The sequence below is a fragment of the Phaseolus vulgaris genome, chromosome 4 (genome assembly GCF_051622355.1).
Source record: "Phaseolus vulgaris cultivar YP4 chromosome 4, ASM5162235v1, whole genome shotgun sequence".
In the NCBI taxonomy this organism is placed as follows: Eukaryota; Viridiplantae; Streptophyta; class Magnoliopsida; order Fabales; family Fabaceae; genus Phaseolus; species Phaseolus vulgaris.
The window spans coordinates 4,823,598-4,848,595 of NC_143501.1; the positions used below are offsets into that span (position 1 = coordinate 4,823,598).

At 32.4% G+C, this 24,998-nt stretch overlaps 4 protein-coding genes across 6 annotated transcripts; 2 read left to right on the forward strand and 2 right to left on the reverse strand.

Moving 5' to 3' along the window:
• Nucleotides 1-645: 645 nt before the first annotated feature.
• Nucleotides 646-3,873, reverse strand: LOC137836893 (ATP-dependent RNA helicase). The gene is made up of 2 exons (XM_068645672.2): nucleotides 1,220-3,873; nucleotides 646-938 (listed from the first exon to the last, which is right to left on the reverse strand). Exons 1-2 carry the CDS (start codon nucleotides 3,631-3,633, stop codon nucleotides 902-904), a joined length of 2,451 nt encoding a protein of 816 aa, XP_068501773.2. The 5' UTR covers nucleotides 3,634-3,873; the 3' UTR covers nucleotides 646-901.
• Nucleotides 3,874-5,754: 1,881 nt separating this feature from the next.
• Nucleotides 5,755-11,532, forward strand: DEG8 (Trypsin family protein with PDZ domain-containing protein). Its single transcript, XM_068645673.2, has 13 exons — nucleotides 5,755-6,195; nucleotides 6,764-6,897; nucleotides 7,647-7,729; nucleotides 7,832-7,930; nucleotides 8,108-8,174; nucleotides 8,591-8,666; nucleotides 8,769-8,835; nucleotides 9,343-9,560; nucleotides 9,721-9,788; nucleotides 10,037-10,116; nucleotides 10,540-10,626; nucleotides 10,713-10,820; nucleotides 11,250-11,532. The coding sequence occupies exons 1-13, from the start codon at nucleotides 6,035-6,037 to the stop codon at nucleotides 11,376-11,378; spliced, it is 1,377 nt and encodes a 458-aa protein (XP_068501774.2). The 5' UTR covers nucleotides 5,755-6,034; the 3' UTR covers nucleotides 11,379-11,532.
• Nucleotides 11,533-14,960: 3,428 nt separating this feature from the next.
• On the forward strand, nucleotides 14,961-18,555 carry LOC137836896 (protein FEZ). Of its 2 annotated transcripts, none has more exons than XM_068645674.2 (4): nucleotides 14,961-15,355; nucleotides 15,540-15,829; nucleotides 16,554-16,852; nucleotides 17,434-18,555. In XM_068645674.2, the coding sequence occupies exons 2-4, from the start codon at nucleotides 15,652-15,654 to the stop codon at nucleotides 18,085-18,087; spliced, it is 1,131 nt and encodes a 376-aa protein (XP_068501775.1). In that variant the 5' UTR covers nucleotides 14,961-15,355; nucleotides 15,540-15,651; the 3' UTR covers nucleotides 18,088-18,555. The 2 variants fall into 2 exon arrangements, with proteins under 2 accessions (XP_068501775.1, XP_068501776.1); XM_068645675.2 differs by having other exon boundaries at nucleotides 15,076-15,355; nucleotides 15,561-15,829.
• Nucleotides 18,556-20,051: 1,496 nt separating this feature from the next.
• On the reverse strand, nucleotides 20,052-24,152 carry LOC137836897 (uncharacterized). Of its 2 annotated transcripts, XM_068645678.2 has the most exons (6): nucleotides 23,347-24,152; nucleotides 22,831-23,258; nucleotides 22,006-22,743; nucleotides 21,006-21,419; nucleotides 20,506-20,741; nucleotides 20,080-20,408 (listed from the first exon to the last, which is right to left on the reverse strand). In XM_068645678.2, the coding sequence occupies exons 1-6, from the start codon at nucleotides 23,493-23,495 to the stop codon at nucleotides 20,148-20,150; spliced, it is 2,226 nt and encodes a 741-aa protein (XP_068501779.2). In that variant the 5' UTR covers nucleotides 23,496-24,152; the 3' UTR covers nucleotides 20,080-20,147. The 2 variants fall into 2 exon arrangements, with proteins under 2 accessions (XP_068501777.2, XP_068501779.2); XM_068645676.2 differs by having other exon boundaries at nucleotides 20,052-20,408; nucleotides 22,006-23,258; nucleotides 23,347-23,895.
• Nucleotides 24,153-24,998: the final 846 nt, after the last annotated feature.

Here is a 24,998-nt window from a genome sequence, read left to right on the forward strand (position 1 = left end):
AAATATATTTGTCTGTCTCTAATGTCCCTTGCATCAATTATCTTTTTTTATATCAAAAACACTCTTAATTAAAAGAGATTGTATTGGAAAATAATTAGAAATGAGAAGTCCTAATGATAAATATATTTATGATAAACTATATTATAACTTAAGAACAAGTTTATTACTATAAATTAAGTCAACCGGTTACTTCAACTATTTTAGAGTTTAGGGTTAAAGAAATAATTGGAATCACACTTCTAATGAACACAAATCAATTTCTTCTGGGTCAGTTTTATATTACCCAAAATGCATTTGGCTAAAACTTGTATTCCACAAAAAAGGATAAACCAATAAAAATCTCGATGAAATCCTAACTCAGCATAACGAAATTAGTGAAGTTATCATGTTTTTTTTGCACCCTTGAACAAGACTTATGATTGACCCATTTGTCCATAGTTAAGCTTCACAAATCAGAATTTGTCGACTCCATTTTCACACACCTCATGATTTCGTGAACTTGAAAATCCGTAAATCTGTGTTACTTATAATCTCTTCTATTTGCACTCCATCTCATAGCAATACTCACTGTTCACTCACTTCGATTTTCTGATACGGGTGAAATGGATTGTTATCGAGATCAAGTGTGACAATTTCAAACTTCAATGGTAAAAAAATGATTTTAAAATTTTATAAAATGCCAAAATAAGTACAACAGAGTAACTATTTTGCACTAGAAAAAAATACAATTCTTATTTTGATCAGAAGGGCAACTTTTCATATTCATTTCAGGAAATTCCTATATCATTAAACTTATAAGGCACTTATCACGGAGAAAATAAAACCCAAAGATCCATTCCCAACGGAAGAGAGAATATTAGAAGAACTACCTCTAGGGTCATGACAATATAGCTACTTTCTTTTAATTATCAAGCTGTAAGGAATTTCCATGACGATCCCTGAAAAACAAAAAAGTAACTTGTATGAGGTAACACTGATCATGGGATTGATAAGTAGATGACAGAAAAAAAAAGGAACAATAGAGCATATAAAAAGCAATGAATTATGAACACAACTAAAAAACGGTGAGGAGGTAAAAACAGAAGAAGCCTTATATGCTTAGACGATAAAAACAGAAGAAGTTTGCAGCAAAAGAAGAGATCTTTGCATTCAAACATTTAGTGAAATTAAATAAACACTTGGATGAAGAAGGTAGACAGATACATCCAGGGACACTTACTTGCTGTATAATTTTACAAGTGATTGTGGCCTTGAATAATCCATTCCCTTTTTTGCAGTTTGTAATTGAACTGCACTCCCTGTTTCTAGTTGCCTTTCATTTTTTTCAGTTTTTTGTTTGCCTTTATTCCTTGGCTCAGGTTTCCAGTTAGCTTTGACAAGAGATTCACCCAGTAAGTGGGCAACTTCTGAAGCCATTGCCTCTACTTTCTTCACATAAGGAAATGTTTCCTCATCAAATTGGTTCGACAACCACAAGTACATAGATAATACTTGATGCCTAGTCTCAAGGTCTAGGAGTTCAGCATCATTTCGAGCAGAACATTTTGGCATGCCCATAGCTATATTTACGGGGATCTTCTGACCAAGTGATGTTGCATATCTAAGTAAATGGTACATAGCTTTTGGTTCTCTAACATTGACAGGAGCAAAACAGAAGTTAAAACGATCTTCTAGAGATAAACCCTGGACCTTCTCTAACATATTAGCAATCTTCTTGATGTGACCATGTTGACACAAGAAGTATGACCCATCCAAACGGCAACTTTCACCAAATTTTCCTAATATCTGGCTGAATGTCAAATCCGGAAGTTGCCCAGCAAACAATTCAACCTGTTCATAATATGGAAACAGGCCTACCTTTTTCACATTATCAAAAGGTTGTTTCAAACACTCAATTAAGTAGTCCAAATCATCTAAATGCAAGGTTGTGGCAAGTCCATCGGGATATAGGCATCCTCTCCGGCCAGCTCGTCCTGCAATTTGCTTAACCTGCGATGCTGGAACAGGAACCATTTTGTCACCATTGTACTTTGAAAGGCTATTAAAAATCACCCTTCTAATGTTAAGGTTCAGGCCCATTCCCACTGCATCACTGGCCACCAGAACATCATATTCATTACTTTGATCGTTATACAAACTAGCCTGCTGTCTACGAGTTTCAGGCGGTAGAGCACCATATATCACACAACAACGGTGTTTAGTCTGCCTCTCAATTGCCAATTTAACCTCAAATATCTCTCTTCTAGAGAACGCAACTACACAATCCCCAGATCGAATATTTTCAAAATTTCCCAGCAGCGTCTTAGCTTCAACCACCAATGGTTTGAACCTCTCATAATTTTGTTCATACAACACATCCCCAGTGTCTTGACAGATCTTCTTGACAATATCCAAAACACTAGGATCACCACACAAATGTATCTCATCAGCCTTCAACCCAAGCAGAGCCCTAGTCCATGCATACCCCCTAAAAGGATCTGCCATCATCTGAATCTCATCAATAACGGCCACATCATACGGTTCCTGTGTCGATGCCATTTCCACTGTACATGCAACATGATTTGAAAACGGTACACGCTTTTTTTCCTGTCCGGTCAACAAGCTGCAATAAATCCCCTTTGCATTAACCTTGTCAAAAACTTCCATAGCCAACAACCTAAGTGGACTACAATAAATCCCTTTCTTCGCCTCCATAAACCGCTGCAATGCATTATACGTCTTGCCACTATTCGTCGGCCCACAATGATAAATAATCTTCCGTTTCATCGCTCGTGCAAATGGAAACCAAGTGTGTGGCTTCGTGAGGTCAGCCGACTCAACCATACTCCTGAACCTCTTTATCTCATCAGGAAAATTCTCCAAACAAAACTCCACAAATATGGGAAACAAAAACCTCACTGCCTCATCACTCGGCCCAAGATACACCAAGTACTTGGCAACATCAGCAGGGCACTTCTTCGTAACAAAGCTCTGGAACTTGTGTGCTGCAGTGGGGAAAAATGACAAACCAATGTAAATGGCAAGGGCTTGATTGGATGCCCAACCTGATTTGGCAAACCAAAGGCAAACTTCTCCCAGCACCTCAACCTCTGACCTATCCAGAGTTGCACCCCGTTTCACACTGCACATTTCGCCGTACAATTCGACAGGGTCACGTGATGCCACGTGAACAAATTCCTCACTCTTCTTCCCTAACTCATTGTCATTATCACTACCACTACCAATACTCCTACATTCTTCCAAAGAATCAACAATCTCTAAATTGCATTCATTACTACCGTCATTTGAAACACCACCATATTCAGAAAAACCATTAACACTACTACTACTAGCTTCATTTCCAAGCTCAAAATCAATGTTCTTACCACAATCTGCGTCGAACTCAACCGTCGGCGTCTCGCCGCCGCCGCCCTCGTCTCCGGTGGCGGAAAAAGGTCTCGTGGGGCGGAATATTTCGCCGGGAAGTCTCGAACTTTGGGAGAATCTTGGCCGAAGGACCGGGTTTGAGAAACGGGTCGAAATTGGGGAAACCGGGTTCTGAAAAGTGTGGAATTGGGAGTGGTTGAAAAGAAGAGCTTGAAGCTTTGAGAGGGTTCTCTTGCGTGTGCACAAGTGGAAGAAGCCTCTAGCCATTGGAATAGGTTCAACTGAGAGAATGAAAGAGGACACAGAAATGGGGCATTCAAATTAGGGTTTTTGTTTTGTTGTGTTTGGTTTTGTTTAATGGTGGGAATTAGAGGGAGAGAGAAAGGGTTGGATGAATTGAATTTGTGGATAATTAGGTTGTGGAAGTGTGTTTTGAGAGAATGAGAGGAATTTTAGGGAAGGCTCTGGTTAGGGATTTAGATGTTCAAGAAAATCTAGGGCTTCAATACAAGCTTCTAGTGGCTTTTATTTATTTATTTTCCATAATTTTAAGTAAAGTAAATGTTTTCATAGCACATAATTTGGTTTCTTTAATAGATTCTCAATTGTCTATGTACATAGAAAATTGATTCAATTGATTATCACTAAATCATGTTTTTACCCTCTTAAGCATTCTTAATTTGAGTGCATTTTTAATTTGATTTGTGTTATGTTGAGGGTTTAGGGTTTTTATATCATGTAATATCTAAAAAATCTTTATATATGTACACAGAGTAAGATAAAATTAAATGAAGTAATAAAATTGTATTGTTTTATTATATTTAAAAAAAAACAAAAAATAAAGTAAACTTTATTGAATGGTATTTTTTTACTTTATTTCATCTAAACATTCTTTTTGCCCCTCTAAATAAAGACAGTATATAAATTATTCTTTTATTCTATAATAGAGTTTTTGAATAATAATTTTTTTTCTCAATCAAACAATAATTTTATAAATTTAAGTTACATGCATTATCAAATGATCTAGTTGTACACTAGTTTGTATAATAATTGATTTAAAATTCAATACAACTTTTTTTTAATTAATTAGCATTATAAAATCTTTAATTCGAGAATACTCCCTATGCCTAAAATTAGTCCCTAATTTAAGTTAATTCCACTCATTCATTATATTTTAAAATTTCAGAGCAAAAACTCCACACTTTTTTAAATACTATTGTTCAATTCAAATTATAATTTCAATTTGATAATTCACCTTTTTTACTATTGTTTTTCAATCCAAAAATGCCATTATTTTTTAATCAAAATTAAGGATGCCTTTTTAGTATAAACTCTATAACTATTTTTTTATACTTTTTTCCCATCAAAATTAAAATTTTACTTATATAATGCAGAAAATAAATATTTGTATCAATTGATTATATTATCAAAATTTACAACGTGCTCTCGGTAAATTGGTTAAGAAGTGAAGGATAAGAACATAAAAGACACACAGTTCACGTGACATTACATTTTTTTCACTTCTCCACACTCGCATTTCAACTTGAATCATTGGATACAAACAACTTTCTTCATCACCTTTCCATCCTTATAAACAAACATAACTTAAAAAGAAAGAAAAAAATAATTGTGCTCATGTGTGATTTTCTCTTAATATAATCCTAAGCATAAAAATTGATTAAGAATTGTTGGAAACCAATGTTGTGAGAACAATTACAGGTATAATCGATTATCATAATAAAGGTTGATTAACATGTTGCCATAATCGATTATAAACTATTTTCCAAGAATAATCGATTATCATATTACCATAATCGATTGTGAATTATTTTTCTAAAGATAATCAATTATCATGTTCCCATAATCAATTATGAGTAAGTTTTTAAAATATAATCAATTATGTATCTCGAATAATCGACTATGTGTACGTTTAAAATGGATAATTATAAACCCTAAATTAAGTCTTAATTCTAAAACGAACACCAATCATAACCACAAACCTACTCCAACCATACTCATACCCTTTGTAACCCTAACCATAATCCTAATTACAGAATTGATTTTTTATTTTCAAAATAAAATTAATTATTTAATCATAATTATTATTATCTTTCGATAATATAATAATGTTAATAATTCATGTTTTTTTAAAAATACGTTTTTACACGAAAAATATCTTTAATTACAAATAACTAAAACTCACAACTTATTAAATCTTATTTATTTTTCACTTTTTTTTATACACAATGGCAAATTTATAATCATATATTTTTATCCATTAAAATAAATATAATTTCAATCCTATCCTGCATCATTCACAATTTTTTATTCTATTTTTTTTATTCTATTTATTTAATATAAAGAACCTAATTTTCTGTACATTTTTTTATAAAGCTTTCATACACAATTTTCTTTACATTTTTTCTTGGAACCATTTCTCATTTTTCCTTCCAATCATTTCCCATCTGTGAAATCTAGTACCTAATCGAAACAAATGATTAAATATTGAACCGTAGATTCTATTGTTTCAGAAAACATAACATTAATATCTCAAACTCCGTAATCATCGAGCCACCCTTAACCCCTTATCCCTCTTCCTTTCCCTTCCCAAAGTTCAGCTTCCAAGTTTGCGTGTTTTTTCACTCCAATTTTCACACAAAATCAGAGAATGCAAGTTCTATCAGCGTGCAATTTGTGGTCAGTGGGAGTTCCAACCCACAGAAGAAGAAGAAGCTGTGTCCTCAGCCGCCGTGAGATTTGCTTTGATGGAATGTCCTCTGTCTGCTCTGACTCCAAACACTCCCCAAACGACGCCGTTTCACCAATCAGGTTCGCCCCATTACGCTGTGTATCCCCATTGCTTTTGCAAACTCTGATTTCAGTAAAAAAAATGTACTGGGTGTGGGCCTTCAAAAGTTTGAGTCTTTGTGCAAGCGAGAGTGCGTTTTCATTTTCAAACTAAGGGCTGGTTTGGTTTGGAAAAGCATTTTCTGCTTCCTGTTTTCAAAAGTTTGCATACGAAACAGTGAAAAAAAATACAAAAAAAAAGTGTTATTAAAAACTGATACGAGTTTTAAGGTAGTTACAGCAAAAGTCAATAAATTTATCATGCAAGACGATTTGTGATTGAATGACAATATAAGCTTACATTAGGAGTGCATAATTCTTTTTCTCCTTCGTAATTAACAGTGAAAACAGAAAATGGGTCTTCAAAGTGGCAAGTCCTAAGATTTCAATAAGAAACTGCAATTGGGTGTGTGTCTTTTGTGGTTGCATTTGCAAAGTTTGAGCGTTTGTGCATCCAGGAGTGCGTTTTCGTTGTTGGTGTTGCTTGTTTTTGTGTGGGGTTGTGACTTTTATTGATGTGTGCATGTTTGATTGATTACACATGTAGCAGCACTGTGCAAGTTCAAGATGAAACATTGGATTTTGGTGCAATGCTGAGGGAGGTTGCTCTATCTCCAACACGGCGTGTGTTAGTGGCGAGTTTAACTATGTTTTCCTGTTTTTGTTCTTCAAGGTACTTGTCAGGTCCGCACGGTTCTGCTTTTGTGTTCAACTTGTTTGATTTGTTGTATGTTCGTAAGTTCATGACTATTTCTATATATGTATGTCATGGTAAAATTCTTAGACTTTTGAAATGATTACTTTGAAGAACATACCCAAGGTGATTTCTAAGAATAGTTCCAAATCTTCATATATTCTCTTCCTACTAATTCTCCTACTTTCTGGATAAAGAAATAATTGAATATTTTCTATATTTTCAGGACGTCAAATGCATTTTTTTTTTACATTCAATACTTTAAAAAAAAAATATTAAGAGGATTTATAGGAAGATATAATATTACCCAATTCTAATTATCTGACCATGTAAAAATCTTTACGCCCATAGTGCATGACAATTAAACTATTAACAGGGTATTGCTAAAATATTTTTATTTTTATATATGCTGGTGAGATGGATCACCTTTGGTTTGGTGTATTTGACTAGTAGTTTGTTACATGGACATGGAGCTGTGAGTTGCCAATGGTGGGATGAAGATATTCTGTATTCAGAGAGAAAGAACTCTGAATCTTAACCTTTAATTTTATGAGTTCATAGTTGTAATATGTTATCAATTTTAAATACATAACTGGTGAAGTTCAGTAATCAAATTCTAGCAGCGTGTTCTAATTCTATTTTCGTTCATTATAAACATATTGTTGTATTCTTTGATGCAAGTCTCTTTTAGTATTTACCAGCAAAGTTTATCTTCATGTCATAAATTGTAAATGTACAGCCCTGGCATTGGGAGATCCATCAGTAACACTTGAAGAAGTAACCCCTCCCGTGTTTTCTTCTGGGCCACTCTTTCCCATAGAGGTCAGCTTTCAACTATAGCCCCTCTTTTGTCTGTAGTGACTGCATGGCACATTTTTTATACTCTTGTAGCAATAGTTAATTCCATTTCATTGTAATTGGCAGGATCGAATTGTCCAACTATTTGAAAGAAACACATATTCTGTTGTTAACATATTTGATGTGACATTACGTCCTCAGCTTAATATAACTGGCGTGGTTGAGGTAACTCAGTACTTAATCTATAATATCTTATGTTAAATCATTTGAAGGTCTTATCAAGGACTCTATTTTCTGATTATTATATTGTGTCTATCTAATAAGCATGATAGGGTTTTTAATTGTCCTACAGTAGAATATCAAACAGTTTAATTTGTTTTTTTTTTGGATCTATACTACCAGATTCCTGAAGGAAATGGTTCTGGAGTAGTGTGGGATGAGGAGGGCCACATTGTGACAAATTATCATGGTGAGAATCAGTGGGGAAACAGTTTCTATGTTATGTCTGGCTTCAATCTTTAAAACAAAACACACATTTAGCTTTGGTTCTCTTCAGTAAGATTTTGTTGAGCTCTCCGAGGGAATGGGCATAAGGTTTCTCGTAGGCCTTTCTCCTGTATTTGATTTGGAATGTGTATTCAGTATTTGTTGAATTTTGTTTTGTGCTTTAAAATATCTTTTGATTTATCTCCTCTTTGCTCCTTTCTTAGAAATTTTTAGCTCCATTTTGCTGCTTACCTAATGTACTTGATGTGCTCTGATGGAATGCTTTGTACTATGCACTTGTTAATTTGTATGCATATTTTCTCAACCTTAGTGTATTCAGTAGGCTTTCCAGACCAGGTGCTGACTTGTGTGTGATTGTTACATTCTTGTATTATTCAGTAATTGGCAATGCCCTTTCAAGAAACCCTAAGGCTGGTGAGGTGGTTGCTCGAGTTAATATTCTAGCATCAGAAGGGTGAGGCTCATGTAGAATTTTTTTCTTTGCATATATTGCCAAATTTCTGTTTGAAACTAACCAACATATGTAATTCTGATTTCTACACTTTCTATTATTAAGGTTACAAAAGAATTTTGAAGGAATACTCATTGGAGCTGACCGTTTAAAGGATCTTGCTGTCTTGAAGGCATGATCTCCTTTTTACTTTCTGCATTTATTTCTTCTGTGAATCAATTGCGTGATTTCCATAAGCAATATACTTAACATCTCTGTTTCACTTTATAACATTTTGCTTCCAAGTTGGATATCCTTTTGTTGTTGTTGTGGTTCCTAGTAACAGGTCAGGTCTTCTGTATGTTAGTTTCTGTTTCACTTTTATAATAATCTATTCCATCAAAAGGATTAATTCATCATTCAAAGTCTAAAGGTTTGTCTTCTTCTTTAGTTCATTCATGTTACTTGTTCATTAAAATAATGGTGGCTAAAAGTTGCTTTCTTTGTTAATTAAAATAGTACTCATGACGTGTTTGTATATGCAATCCACCTCCTCGTATTCAGATTGAAGCTATCGAGCCACAAGACTGATGGCTGTCTAAATCACATTTTTTTATTAATCTCTCATTTAGATTGTTAATAAAATTGTGCATGCATGTATCATACACATGACAATATATTAACAAATCTACAAATACAGGTAGATGCCCCTAAAGATATTTTAAGGCCTATCAAGGTGGGACAATCATCGTCTCTAAAAGTTGGGCAGCAATGTTTGGCAATTGGAAATCCATTTGGTTTTGATCACACCCTCACAGCTGGGATTATAAGTGGACTTAACCGAGACATCTTTAGTCAAACTGGGGTAACAATTGGTGGTGGTGTTCAAACTGATGCAGCAATAAATCCTGGGAACAGGTTACACTAGGATCCTTTCCGTATATGAGCTAGAATAGTCCTCTTCCTTCAGTTTGGTGCAGTTCACTTGGTCAAAATGTTTTTTTCATGATTGGTATTGAGTGTTAACTGGCTGTTATATCAAATGCTGCATTTCTTACTTTTCGTATGATGCTTACAGCGGAGGTCCCCTTCTTGATTCGAAAGGAAGCTTAATTGGGATTAATACTGCAATATTTACTCAGACAGGCAAGTTATTTAACCATCACAATCAGAAGGAATTGGACCACGTTACTGAGTATTGTATGAAATTTATAGCTGAGAAAATCTTTTTGGGTTCACTTGTCAAAAAATTTCTACCACTTTTTCCTTCATTCCATTGTTGATCCATTCACTTTACTTTGCATGGCGAAATGACTGTTTAAGCTGCAAGTTCTAGTTGCTCTTATTAGTTTTGCATGCTTCATGTTTTTGCCTTTCTTTTCTTGTTATTGCAGGAACATCGGCTGGTGTAGGATTTGCGATCCCATCTTCAACTGTATTGCGAATTATTCCACAGCTCATTCGGTTTGGAAAAGTAAGTGTTTCATGGAACCAAAATATGCAGAAAGAATCTAGACAAATCTTTAGCTTTGTTGTGATATCGGTTAGACATCACTATGCAACTTGATATCTTAGCTAGGCTGACACTTCAAGTAATAACAATCATCTGCCATCACATGCTGTGATATCTTTAATATGACAAGGTTTCATGGTTGATGATCCTTTTATGTTTTAATGCGGAAAAACACATTGTTTTTCTAGATTTTAAAGAGAGAGGAAATGCTTAGTTGTTTGTTTGGAAAGAAAACACAGGGAAACAACTGTTGTTAGTTCTACATTATGTTTTTTAATCATATTTCTATATATAATATTTGTTTTTACATTTTAGCTGCAGAATTTTTAAGATTTATATATTTATGGCTATATTTACATTTGGTTTCATAATTTGTCATTCAAGGTTGTTAGAGGTGGTTTAAATGTGGATATTGCGCCGGACTTAATTGCGAACCAACTTAATGTTCGAAATGGAGCTCTTGTTCTTCTGGTAAATCCACAAGATTCTCTTGTTATGCTGTAATTAAACTTTACCTTTACATCATTCTTTGACTCTCTTGAACTTATGTTCCTCAGGTTCCTGCAAATAGTCTTGCTGCCAAAGCTGGGTTAAATCCCACCACAAGGGGATTTGCTGGAAATATAGTCCTTGGAGATATCATTGTTGCAGTTGACAATAAGCCTGTGAGTCCTCTTTTGAAGATTTTGTTAACTGTTTAAATCATACTCTTTTAAAAGCCAAAATATTCTTAGAAATCTTTATGAATAGGTATAGTCTATTAGAAATCTTTATGAATAGGTATAGTCTATCTATGTATTGTTTTTGTTAACATATGGGTTTTGGTCTAGTCTTCCATATTTTTTTTTCACGTGATAGCAGATGATTGTTGTTACTTGAGGTGTCAGCCTAACTGAGATATCATGTTACATAGTGATGCTTAACATGAAAGCTTTTATAAAAAAAATGCCAAAATATTCATTTCATATTGTCAACCTTTATTTTGTGGACAAAACTAAGATATACACTTTCATCAGAATTAGAGTTTCACTTCAGCAATTTAAGTATAGCAGGCATGCATTAATTTGATAAGAAATTTGGTGCATCCTTGGCAGGTCAAGAGCAAAGCAGAGTTGTTGAAAGCATTGGATGAGTATAATGTAGGGGATAAAGTGGTCTTGATGATTCAGAGGGGCAGTGAAAAGTTGGAGCTGCCTTTGGTTCTTGAAGAACAAAGTTCTTGAAATGGTTTATATGCATTGATGTGTTATAAACCAACAAATGTATTATATTTGCAGACAATATTATGTTGTACATTTAACAAAAAAGGAAAAGAAAAGTAATTCATCTGTGCAATCAGGGTCTTATAATAGAAGTGTGGCATAAATAATTTGCATGGTTTTCAAAATACTTCACTCTTGAATTTGGTCTCTTGCATTATAGGTTTGACAATGGTGTTCTATGATGAACTAGTAGAAAGTTCAGAGAAAAAAGCCAAAATGATGTACATTCTACAACTCATTTTTCACTGATTTATATCTACGTAATCTTTTATTCTATTCATTCTGGTCAAAGTTATTGAATAATGGTCTTTGCATCTTTTATGTAAATAGATTATGTATATAATTAACCCTTGACTTGGTAATTATGAATTAAGGCACTTGAGTTTAACTAGTGCTAACCTATTTTTACTCTACCTAGCATGGAATCCAAGTCCTCTTAAGGACAATATTATTTTGTTTTGGTGGAGCTGTATGATAATTTTAATTAGAATAAATTACATTGTTATCTAAGAGATTTGGTGAAATTGTGCAACTTCTATTTTTCTCTCCTACACTAAGCTTTAATTATTTGAAAAATATTACACTTGAAATATATATATATATATATATATATATATATATTATTACTTAAACTTTCTTTAATTGTTTGAAAAGTATTTCACCATTTCCTTATAAAAACTTAGTACAAAATGTAAGGAGTGGTGAATATTCATCCATAACAATGAGACTTAATCATATACAGTTTTCACATCTTGTTCTCGTTAATATTGGAAAGTAACTAACTTTTTTGTATGAAATTGTCTTAATACTTGATAACTGAGAGAGTATTCTTGATTTTATAATTTTCACCTATACTTTACTTAATTGTTCAAAACTTTTTAATGACTTAAGTGTCAAAGAGTCTTGTAATTGAAGCATCACTTGACTTCTAACCATTAAATTCGACAATCTTTCATAAAAAGAAGTTAGTTTGTTCGTATGACATTCACTTCAAATGACTTTTACTCGTCCAACAAGAATAATTTGTATAAATGCACAATACCTAAACCTTTTTAGTATAATTATGATTAATTGTGTGCAAAAATTTGTTGGATCGGTAACAATTATAATACGAAAAATGAAATTAGTTTCTAATACAGTCAAAAGAGTGGCAAGATTAAAAAAGAGTAAAATATTGCTAGTTTCATATATTTCTGCGCAAGTAATAATGGAAACTAGATAAGAAAGTGATGTGTATGGCTTCTTTTTTTCAACTAGTTCATGAACACAGAAGCTAACATAACAAATAAATTATGGCCACTTGCTTGGTTTAATAATAATATATTAACATTGTAAGAGATATTACGTGTTGATTAAAGAAGAAAATAACACAAATTTTGAGAGCTACCAATCAATTTCGTGTGAAAGATGTTTGAAGTGTTTGAAACCATGAATATTCCAAATTCTAATCCATGTTTTCCTAGCATGGATAATTACATCAAGTAATTGTTTATTATCATTAATACATATTTTTTTTAACAAAATGCAAAATGACATTAATTATTTTATTAATAACAGATTACTAAAATGTCGCCATAATTTCTCATGAGATAATATATTCTTAAATATAATTAAAAATAATGAATCATGTTTCTAGACTTAATCTTTTAAAAAATAATAAAAATTAAATATATAAAATAATTATAAAATAGTGATTGATTTATACGCATAAGTAATCAAGTATTTAAAATAGGGATTAAAATATCTCCATTTTGTGTCTCCTTTCCCATTCTTCCTATAATCTTTTGTCACCTTTATCATCAACATTAAATGAAATTAACAATGTTAACATTCTTACTCATGAAGTGACAAAAAGTGATTGAAAGAAAAAGAAAAACAAAAGATAGAGACATGTGATTTTAATATTGAGTATATATATCTTAATTGTCTCACCACATAAGTCTCTCTTTAATATTGTATTACCTAAATTTTGTACATATTTATTAAAAGGTTGACCACAATACAGAAATCTAAAAGACCAATTGTTAAAACTTAAAAAGAATCAAATTAAACAATTCTAAGAGATGGAAAGTATCTATATATCTACAACAAAAACAATAAATAGAAACCAATTTTAGAGACAAAAAATAATTAGTTGCTATAGTAACTAAGTTAGAGACTATTTTAGAAACTAAAAAAAAAATGGTTTCTATATTAGTTTAAATGGTTTTTAAATTAGTATCTAATTAGCAATCAAGGTTTTTACTACCAATTTTTTAGTTTCTAAATTTGGTAGGAAAAACCTTGGTTGCTAATTAGATACCAATTTAGAAATCATATAACAATAATAGAAACTAATTTAGAAACCACAAATTTGTTAGTCTCTAAAATAGTATCTAATTTAGTCACTATATCAACTAATTATTCTTGTCACTAAAAATTAGTTTCTATTTCGTGATTTTCTTGTAATGATATATATATAAATAAATGTGAGACTTTATTTTAATTCACTTGATTTTGTGTAATGGTAACTTAAAAAAGGAAAAAATGTTTGAGTAATGCAGAAAATATTAAGTTATTGTAAAGCATATATGTTTGGGGTGGTGTCCAGAGAGAGACAGGGACTTAGGTTGCAGGAGTTTGACCAGTTTTCCAACATGGGTTGTAAACCCTAAGACACACGAAGGAGACAACAATGGCATCAAACGAGGTCTAAGTTCTTGTAAATTCACCACTTTTCGATTTTGATCTTCACCAATTTATTACACTCCTAAGTCCTAACCATAAGGGCCATGGTTAGCAATTTTATGCAATCTCATTTCACCATCTCATCAACTTCTCTTCATTTTTTTATGATGATCATTCACCATTAATACTAAGAAATCAGTTCAAATTAATTTCTAAATTTTTTATCTATCTAAAAATTCTCATTTTTTATTTGGAGAGAAATTCATTTACAAGTGTTCCTTCCATCTATAAATAAAATCTATTTTCAAGGTTAATTTTAAAATACAAATAATTTTTAACTAATTTCATTTTAATTAATACAATTATTTCTTCAAGATTCTTTATCTAAATTGAAAGATGAACATCCTAAACTTTATTGCTGTAGACCAAGTGTTTATTGGTGAGATAATAGTGTAGAAAGTAGACTAATTGAGTGTGAACAAGTGTCATCTTACACTGAAAAAAAAGAAGAAAAACTGTTTCTAACCAGTTTAGATGGGAAAGAAGATTGTTTTTTCAATACAAATAGTTTTAAAAGTTCATAGATTGATGACAGGTCATATGTTCATATCTGTGATGGAAGATGAGAAAAGTTTGGCATAGAAAAGGGAATGTTGCAATCCAAGAATTAGCACAAATATGACAAAAATTGTCTAAGAAGAGTCATGAGAAGAATTAGGCAGAGAATTTCACATACAGAAAGCAACATTAACAGTATTATATTGAGCATGGGGTCCTACCAACATAGTTCACAAAGGAACAATTCAAAGTAGAATTGTTTACATGTAGAAAATGAAAAACAATTACATTAGAAGGTTGCCTTGTCATCTTGTGCTTGTCTTTGATTTGTTGAAGATAAAAGGAAATGCTTGTGAGCATCATCAATGAAAGTGAAACAAATCACAACACAAATTCACAATATAAAAACACCTCATAATGCTTCTAATTCTGCAGTCTCTTCTGATCCTTATTTTTTGGTCATTCTTTCACACAAATAACACATATATAAGGCCAAGTGGGGGAGTGAGAGATATCCATTGAAAGGGGTTTTGCTTTTGCTTGACTTTGGTTGGTGACATCTCTTCCTTTGCAAACACACCCTCTTCTCAACACCATAGTCATCATCATTTTCATTGGAGCCATATCCTAAAAGGGAGGCAGAAGTTTTGGGAACAGAAACCTTCTTGGGAGGCACATAACATGGCCTTGGACTAATCAAATTTGCAGACACAGTGAGTTAGCACAACTTGAAACTTCTTATGTGTCATTATGCATATTTGAGAACAGCAAATAAATAATGGGTTTTGTTTTCCAAAATTTGCAAACTACAACATGCTTGTGCCTCCATGTATGCAAATATCATAGCCATGAGAATAGTTATAATATAATATCTTGTATTTCATTGTCACTTACTAGGTGAGTTGAAGCTTCTTACAGATATTTGAACAAGTATTGGCATCTTGAGAAGCCTCTCTCTATATATTTGCATTTGGGTTTTGGACAAGAAGCTCATATAGAGAGAAAGAACATGGAGGAGAGGAATGAGATGGAAAAGATTGATGATGTTATGCCAGGATTTCGTTTTCACCCCACTGATGAAGAGCTTGTTGATTTCTATCTCAAGAGAAAAATTCAGCAAAAGTCTCTCCCTATTGAACTGATTAAGCAAGTGGATATCTACAAATATGATCCATGGGACCTTCCAAGTAAGAACTCTCATCACTCACACTCTCATTTTTTTCCTACCTTTCTCTTTTTCTTCTGTCTTGCTTTATGCCTCACACAATTCTTACATAAAGGTTCAGACTAAATTGCAACCAATTTTTCTTTCCTCTTTAAGAAGTTCTAGTCTTTGTATTTCTGAAATTTTGTAAATTTCATTCCTGATCAAGTTAAAATGAACTATAAATTTGGTCAGAACAAAATTCAGAAATATAAGAACTAAAACCATCATTTTTAAAATATAAAGACTAAAACTTTTTGACTATCCCAAGAGCCCAGAAGTACATTATACCCTTTTTATTTTCTAGATGAGGATCAAGGGTTCAATTGTTTAAAACTTCACAGCCATTTTCTAATTTTAACTTGTTTTAATTTTTTTTTTCCACCTTTCTCTTTTTCTGCTGTTTTGCTGTATGCAAGATAAAATGTTACATACACATTTATACTAATTTGCAACCAAGTTTTCCTAGTTTTGGCCTCTGTATTTCTAAAATGCATTTTTTTTAATCAAGTCAAAATGGAGTATAGGTTTAGTCAGAAAAGAAATTAACAGTTTGGAATGTAAGAGACTAAATCTTGAGGCACCTTAAACACATTACACTCTTCTTATGTTCTAGAGCAATCATCAAAGGTTAAACTGTTTAAAACTAGACAACTCTTTTTCTATGTTTAACTTGGTTTCATTTTGTTGTTTTTATGCACAAGAAGAGCTGGCAGGCACTGGAGAGAAAGAGTGGTATTTCTACTGTCCAAGGGACAGAAAATACAGGAACAGTGCACGTCCAAATAGGGTCACAAGAGCTGGGTTTTGGAAGGCCACTGGAACTGACAGACCTATATATTCCTCTGATGGGAAGTGCATTGGTCTGAAGAAGTCTCTTGTGTTCTACAGAGGAAGAGCTGCCAAAGGGATGAAAACTGATTGGATGATGCATGAGTTTAGGTTGCCTTGCATTTCTGACTCAGCCCCTTCCAAAAAACTCTCAGACAAAAGCCTCCCTCCAACTGTATGTATTGAACTTCCTTATACATACATGTGTGTAGGACATTTCAAGTGATAACATAGGACATGTTACATGCATGACCAAAATTGGAAAGTTAAACCCCAATCTTCACTATCCTTGTAAGAAACACCTATTAAAATTAACTCTTTTCAACTTTCACCATTCTACACTTATCATGTGAAGAGTTAATTTGAACTTTTCATCTTGAATAAAACCAAATTTGACCACTTATGTATAATTGTATGTTGTTCCACATTAGCTCCTTAAAAACTCTCATAAACTATACAGAGGAGTATTAATGACATACACATTCTTTGACAAGATTTATTTAATATATTCTTCTTACACATTCTATATTTTGATACAAACTTGTTGAAAACTTTAGAATCATGAAAGAGACCCATTAGATGGAGAGTGAGACCTATAAAAATTTGTTTTTTCTAATGAATTTAGACCAATGATTGAGAATGCTATTAGCATTTTTTCAAGCAATATAAATAGATAGATAGATTAACAATATATTGTATATATTCCAATTCTGCTTATTCATGCAGTGAAACAAAGTGCTTTGTGTGTGTTTTCAGGATTCATGGGCAATCTGTAGGATATTCAAGAAAACCAACTCCCTTTCCATGGCACAGAAAGCTTTATCACACCCTTGGATCTCTCAGTTGTCTGGAAGCATGGTATCTGACATGTTCACACAGGGTGCAACAAACCATCACCTAGGATCACCACCAGCCATTCAGTTTTGTGATGAGAGGCAAGAGTTACACCAAGTCTCCAACAATGACATCAACACCAACTTCACAGCTTCAGATATGCCCAATTACAAACCCATCAACAGCACCACAGCTCCCAAGCCTTCACCAGAAATTCCTGTTTCAGATGGAGACCTTGCTGACAACTTCATATTCTACACAGAACACACCAAGTGCACACTTGATGCCAGTTCCATGCTTTCTCCCAATCCTGACTACATAACATTTCAAGAGCCAAACCAACAACAGTATAGTGTCTTTTCAAACAATCTACCTCATTACATCCAACAAAACATGACCACAGAAACAGTGACAAAAGAACAACAAGATTGGGAAACAATTGGGAGAACCACTGGATTTCCCTTTACTTTGCTTCCCCCACATGATGCATGGAAGTCTTCTTCTGTGGCATGGGACTCACCTCCTTGCCCCAGTGACATGTCCACCACCTATTCCACCAATAAATGCTACACTTGATTTATCAACCAAATTGGAGGCATTCATGGTGTGTTGTCAGGTTTACCATTTCTACAATTTTGGTACATTTACCACTGAAATCAGTACCATTAGGTACTGATTTTACTTGTAAATGTACAAGGGTTATCATTGTTTCCATGTTCATAGTTATATGTACCTGAAGGTAACTGCCTCCAAGAAACATAGAAAAGATTCCAAATTTTATAAATCATGCATGTGCTTGAAAAATAGATCTTCCATGTTAGTTTTTCATGTGACAGAGTCATGTGAAGGGAAAAAAAATACACAAAATTTCTAATTCTTGTGATTCTCTCACTTGCAAAACTCTCTGGGAATGATTCATTTTTGGTGTAGGAATCACTTGTTTCAAGGAGGTTTGCTTATATGCTTATATGTTTCATGTGCTTGGTATTATATTTACCTAAATGTACATATAGTTGCATTTCTCCACATATAACTTATTTTTTTAATGGTTTATTTATTTATTTTTCTTTTCGTTGGAAATATACGATAATTAAAAATAAGAACACTTCATAATATATAAATAAATACAAATTTCATCTTATAAACTAATTTTATAAAATTAAGTTATACTTAAAATTCACTTCTTAATACTTTCTTATTTTTTAGTTTTTCATATTTCAATATCCAGAGGATCCAACAAAATTTAAAAAGAAAGAAACACCGAGAATTTTTTTGAAAATGACAAGTTAAAAAAACACATTTAGATTTATGTTAAGAGAATAAAGACTTTTATTTTGGCTTATACTATGAAAACACTTGACCATAAATAAATAAAAATTAGCTTTCATTGTTTTATATAAGAAATTAGTACTATTGGCAAATTGATTCACATCATGAGAGGGTAGTGGAGGAACGTGGCGTGCAAGAATGAAAATGAGAAGTGAAATGAATAAATATAAAGTAAAAAAAGTTATGTATTAATTTATGCATTAATTTAACATTTAAAATATAATAAATATATGGATAATTAGATATACACACTATAAACTCTATGAGATATAATATTTTCATTATGCAGAGATATCACAGAATTACAAGTTATTGCTTCTGTGGATTGACTGATTTTGAGATTAAACAATTTTAATTAATTTTTTAAAAGTCTTTATCTAAAATAATAATTTAATCTTAATGCAAAAAAGCATTTTACACTGCAATCTAATGAGTTATTGTTGATAAGGAGTAAAAATAAATATACAAAATTTTATGATATCTAATAAATTTTAACTAATAATAAATATATGATGGAGAATATACTGTTTGCATTCTCTAAAATATATAAAATCATAAAATATATAGTCAATTTACTCCTCTAATGTCTTCTAATGATTTTTATTATAATTTTCAATGAATACTTTCTATTTTGTATTCTTGGCTGCCATACTTTAGTCTTTTATTTATTTTCTCTCACATTCAGGTGTGAACACTAAATTTTTTTTACCTTTTTATTGTCTTATTTGATTAATTTTATTTAAATTTCATTAATGTTAAAATTAAAAATCAGATTTAGTTGGACTAGATTGAACACAAAACCCTCTTTTTCTCTCTCTTAATTTAGTCATTTTCTTTTCCAAACATCACATTGGGCTAATATAAGCCTGATCATTGATCCTTTTCTTTTTTATTGATGTTTTTTTTCCATCTCTATAATTTTTTTTCTCACTCCCATAATAATAATAATAAAAAAACCAATTTTCTCCATTTTCATTTGAAGATCTAACTTGTAATTCTTAGTGTGGTTTCTCTCTATTATATATTCTCTATTTACCAAACTCAACTCCAAAATGAGATTTTGTTTGTATAGAATAAATCAATTTTATTCATACCAATGACTTGTTCTTTAAGAGTTTACATTTTACCATACTTTCTGCTTAAATAGATTCATATATTTTGATCCCAATTCCCAAGTCTCTCTCTCCTTTGACAGCTAAAATGCAGGTGGTAGAGAAAGATTAGCAACATTTTATAGTTGTACAAAGAACAAAATTTTCTTCACTATATCCAAATTGACCTTCTAAATGAGTAACATTTGTACAAAACTAGCAAATGCTAGGAAAAAGTGAGAAAGATGGTTCTATATGTATCCTTCTGTTTACAATACTGATATTGTTTAGTTTATTATCACACCATACTAGTTGATCCTTTGTTATTTTTGACAAGTTTAACACTCTCCAAACCAATTTTATCTCCACTTGAGGCAAAAAATAAAGAAATTCATCTCTGCTATCTTCCTCATGCTTTTGGAACATCTTCAGTATGCTACTTCTGCTCTTCAAAATTTCATTAAGTCTCCTTTCCTTCTGCATAATTGAAAAAAAAAATAGTTAGCAAAAGAAGAACATCATAAAACCCTTTTCACATTAGCCAAGAAGAGTTTGTTTCAGAAGTCTCAATTACCTTCTGAAGTTTTGCCTGAATCTCCCTAAGAAATTCTGAATCTGCAGGGTTTTGAAGCTTTACTTGAGTTTCTCTTGGACCTTTGTGAGCCGAGCTAGATGCATCTTTATCAGCTTTAGTGAAATGCCAAAATATCCTGATTGATTCTTCCAAAATCTCGAGTAGCATGTCACTTGTGATTTCATTTTTATCTGCATCTCTTGTCTTGAATTTCTCTTCATCCTTGGAGTTGTCCTCTGCACTCAATTAAGGTTCTACACATCAGATACCAGTTTCTTACTAATCGATTTGTTTGTGATCAGAGACTGTAATCATGACAGCATCAGCTTTGTTTGTGATCTTTTCCGGTGTCAAAGATCACCAAAAAAAACTAAACTCGTGATCATAGTTTGAAACTTTGGCTAAAAGGGGCATTATGAAAGTGAGACTAATCCAAGAAACTCCAAAATTGCATTTAAAGATAGATGAGAAAAAGTTTGCAGCATATTGAAAGTTCTCACCTCTTATAACTGGAACATGAAGAAGATTTTGCATAGCACAACGATTCCTGGCATAGTATTCAACTCTTGGACCTTGGAAACGTTCATTCTCTATGAATCTTAGCAGAAGCACTTGAAATTGTTGGAACTTCTCGGCTACTTCATTGTAACTTTGAAACCTATATTGATCAGATTCCCATAACTGCATGGCCCTGTCATACTCCCACCGAAGAAATTCCCAAGAAAGGCACAATTGTCCCACATAAACCATTTCCAAATCACTGTAAACTTCTCTCCTGAACTTCTTCAATGGATCAGATTCAAACTTCTTTCGTTTGCAATGGTGAAAGAGATGAGGAAGGAAGGATGTGATTGCTGGAGAAGAGTTCTGACAACTTGAAAATGATAGCATAAGATCTGTGGTCTTCAGGGCACCTATAACATGACATTGGATTCTTAGTCACTGAACTAAGCATAGTGTAAAGGTGAATTAAATTCTAAATCATAAATTCATATAAGAACATTTTTTCTGACTTGACTTGAATAGTAGGAGTATTTTATACATCATGCTATTTTTAATTATTACCTATATAATATTATTTAACTAAAAGTGCTATTCTTTTAAAGCATTAATTCTATTTTAAGTAAATATTAATTTGCTTGTTTTAATGCTCAAGCAAAGGTTCTTACAACTGTTTGTTGTCTCTGAGGAACACTTCAGACAGCTTAAGTCACGAGTGATGGAAATTTTACCACAGGATATAAAGATGAATGTCTCTATTTATGAACACTATGTCTTATGGTGATTGGAGAATTCATGCATTCCTAGTGTCCAACAAATCTAATTTAGTAAATCCTCACATTCAACTATAATGGTTTAGGTATTGATGATTGCATGTTGAATGGAATTGATCATCAATTAGTCACAAATTCCTTTAATTCATGAAGATAAGAAAAAGGAAAAGTTATATAAGGAAAACCATAGAGTGAAAACAGGTGAAAGGTTAGAACTACTACTGACCAATGGCAAACAGTTTCTGGTAATTTAAGATATCAAACTTTCTCATTCTTTCTGTGTAACTCTTGTAGAACTTTGTGAGATCATTTCTGGTACTACCATGCTTGAAATTTTCATCAATTTCCCATGGCTTCAAGTCTTTCATTATCCTTTGTGTCTCAAAGGTGGTAGGCAAACCAGTGGCTCTGACCTTGTTCAGCTCCATCTTGAGCTGTTCTATCAATTCTTGGTGTTCCCACTGTGCATCAAACCTGTAGGAATCCTCAAGATCTGAACCTGTTGAACCATGCAAGTTCATGCCATGCATATCTTGAAAACAATGGCCTTTCAAATTTATTTTCTCAATAATATCTGAATCTCGCTGCATTCTCGTTTCTTCTTCCAATTTTTCTCTATGTTCAACACTAAAACTCTCTGATCTTATTTCACCCTCAAAGTCCAAATTTTCCTTTGCTAACACTCCATTTTCTTCATCATGGTTTTCCAAAGTGGTAAGCTTAGTAGTGGTTCCAAAATCTGTGTCTAACAAAAATTCACCTCCATCAGAACTGGTCATAGAATCTAATTCAAAGCTTACACAACTGAAATCATCTTCAGAAAAGACACTATCAACAGCTGAAAGTTCTTCAACAAGCACATTGGCATTCAGATTCTTCACTTGATGTTCATCCGGATGCTCTGCAGAAGGTCCAGTCTGGGGCCTCACTTCTTGATCAACATAACTTTCTGGTTCAAAGCTCCCTTCAGATTCAACAGCAGAATTATTTTCCAAAGGAAAATATTTTGAATGAACACATGGTTCATCCAAGAAGGTGCTGAAACTGTTACCTGAGATGAACTCATGCTTGTTGGTGCTTCCACGAGCCTTATCATTATCAGTGTTCACAAAATCAGAAGTTTCACTGCAGTTCCCAGTTTGATATTGAAATTTGAAAACCAACATCATTTTCTCCTTTTCTTCAACACCAAAGTTTCCAATATAGTTAGTAATAGTAACTGTTTCAGAACAACCCCCATTGGACTTCGCTTCTGGTTCAGAACCATTTGAATCACTTTGATGACTACACTCTTGTTTAAGTTGAATAGCATCATAACCTTCCTCAAATCTTTCACTTTTGAACTCTGCATCTTTGGAATGTTTAGAACAATCTTCTTCAACCCCAGTTTTAGTCTCAGAGTTGTCAGGATCAGTGTAATAGTTTTCATGGCAAAGGTTTGAAGAAGAATCTGAATTGATTGCTTCATGACTGAAGTATCTGCAATAAACACAATAAAGTTAATAAAAGTTAGCATAAGTGGCTAATAGCTTGACTTATGATGTTATGAAAACTTCAATGTCAATACCTCATAAGGATTCTAGTGAAAATCCAGAACAGAGTGTCCACAAGCTGTGAGAGGAAAATCCAAACATACCAAGAGAAAAGATCCATCCTTTGGTACAAAATCTCTTTCAATATGATGTATTTTCTTAGGAAAACAAGTGGGTTTTTCATGGAAATCTCATTTATCCAATTCTTCCTCCATAATTTCTCAATTTCCTAATAAACCAAAACAGATAAATTAAACACAGGGGAGTTCATGCAAACACTTGATTTGCACCTTGAATTTTCTGATGACCTTGTAACTATAAAGACTAAGATATGTACGTAAAAATCAAGATTTAATGATTGAGAAAAACAACTAGATTTACACCATATTGGAAGCAAGAATTAAGGGAAGAAAAGAGCATCTGAGCAACTTCGATTTTGACTTATGAGCCTATCTTGGGTTGCTTTAGAGCCATGGAATTCCCATGAATTGAGGGGATTTTGTTCTATCCAACATTATTCTCTTTTATACGCTCCATTGATACCAGACACACAAAAAGGGGAATTGTGTTGAACCGAAAGTTTTGTCAATTTTTGCTTTGTTATTGCCCTTAAATTTCCACAGATACAAACAAATGTTGCAGTTTTCATGCATTTGTAAGGAACTGAAAATTCATACTTTGTGACAGTGAAAACTCAACCATGCATAGATTGAGAAAGGACTAAACAAATTGCATGAATTGGAGTCATGCCATGCTATTTGCAATGTGTTTGTTTTCTGACAAATTTCAACAACAATGTGTTGCTTTGCTACTTCATCATTTGTTTAACAAATTTCTATTCATTATCATTGTAAAAAAATCTACATTTAAATCAATTAAAAATTACTATTAATACAATTTTGAAAGTAGTTAATATAAAATTTGATTAATTTATTTATGATTAAACGAATAAAAGTGAACACACAACTCTGTGTTTACTTTTTGAGTGGATTTGATTAGTTGATGGAAATATTATTCCAGTTGTGTTTGCTGAGAAAAGGACAACATGGATTGACCTGGCCAAACAAAGTGGGTGTGGAATTTATGCATTAGGTTTTACCTTTGGCCTGCATGCCACAACCATCCCAACTTTCCTTCAAAACCCTAATTAAAGTTAAAAGGGAATTATGAGATTTACTTTTCTGTGGTTGTTTCCTTTTATGATATGGAAATTATACAAATTATAAGTTTTAGAGGTGTTCATTAGTTTGATTCAATCTAATCAATTTGAAAAATCAATTAAAAAGTTAAATTAGTTTAGGATTTTTTTAAGTTTAATTCCATTTAAATTTATAAATGGAATGAATATGAACAGAATTAGTTATTTATTATTTTATTATTAATTATTATATACACCAATTTATCGTATAGTTCTATAATTTTTTTCTAATATTTAATTGATGTGTGTCGATTACAATACACAACGTTGTTTATCTCTTTTAATGGTAGAACAATGCTAAATTTTTTTTGATAAAATTATGTATTTTTTTTTATCGTAATTTAGTATTATATATAATTAGATTCATTCATTTTGTAACATGATTCTTTTCTTGGTGTGGTAAAGTAAATAAGTTTGAAAAATAATAATAATTCATTACAACAACAATAATCATAAAGCTAGGATTTACAAGATATGTTTTCAAATGAA

Coding starts and splice junctions, on each gene's coding strand:
- DEG8 (XM_068645673.2), top strand. CDS start 6,035: ATGCAAGTTCTATCAGCGTGCAATTTGTGGTCAGTGGGAGTTCCAACC. Junction 6,196..6,763: donor GACGCCGTTTCACCAATCAG/GTTCGCCCCATT, acceptor CACATGTAGCAG/CACTGTGCAAGTTCAAGATG. Junction 8,836..9,342: donor AGGATCTTGCTGTCTTGAAG/GCATGATCTCCT, acceptor CTACAAATACAG/GTAGATGCCCCTAAAGATAT.
- LOC137836896 (XM_068645674.2), top strand. CDS start 15,652: ATGGAGGAGAGGAATGAGATGGAAAAGATTGATGATGTTATGCCAGGA. Junction 15,830..16,553: donor TGATCCATGGGACCTTCCAA/GTAAGAACTCTC, acceptor ATGCACAAGAAG/AGCTGGCAGGCACTGGAGAG. Junction 16,853..17,433: donor ACAAAAGCCTCCCTCCAACT/GTATGTATTGAA, acceptor GTGTGTTTTCAG/GATTCATGGGCAATCTGTAG.
- LOC137836893 (XM_068645672.2), bottom strand. CDS start 3,633: ATGGCTAGAGGCTTCTTCCACTTGTGCACACGCAAGAGAACCCTCTCA. Junction 939..1,219: donor CTTGTAAAATTATACAGCAA/GTAAGTGTCCCT, acceptor TTTGTTTTTCAG/GGATCGTCATGGAAATTCCT.
- LOC137836897 (XM_068645676.2), bottom strand. CDS start 23,495: ATGAAAAACCCACTTGTTTTCCTAAGAAAATACATCATATTGAAAGAG. Junction 23,259..23,346: donor TTCACTAGAATCCTTATGAG/GTATTGACATTG, acceptor TGTTTATTGCAG/ATACTTCAGTCATGAAGCAA. Junction 21,420..22,005: donor CCAGAAACTGTTTGCCATTG/GTCAGTAGTAGT, acceptor GTCATGTTATAG/GTGCCCTGAAGACCACAGAT.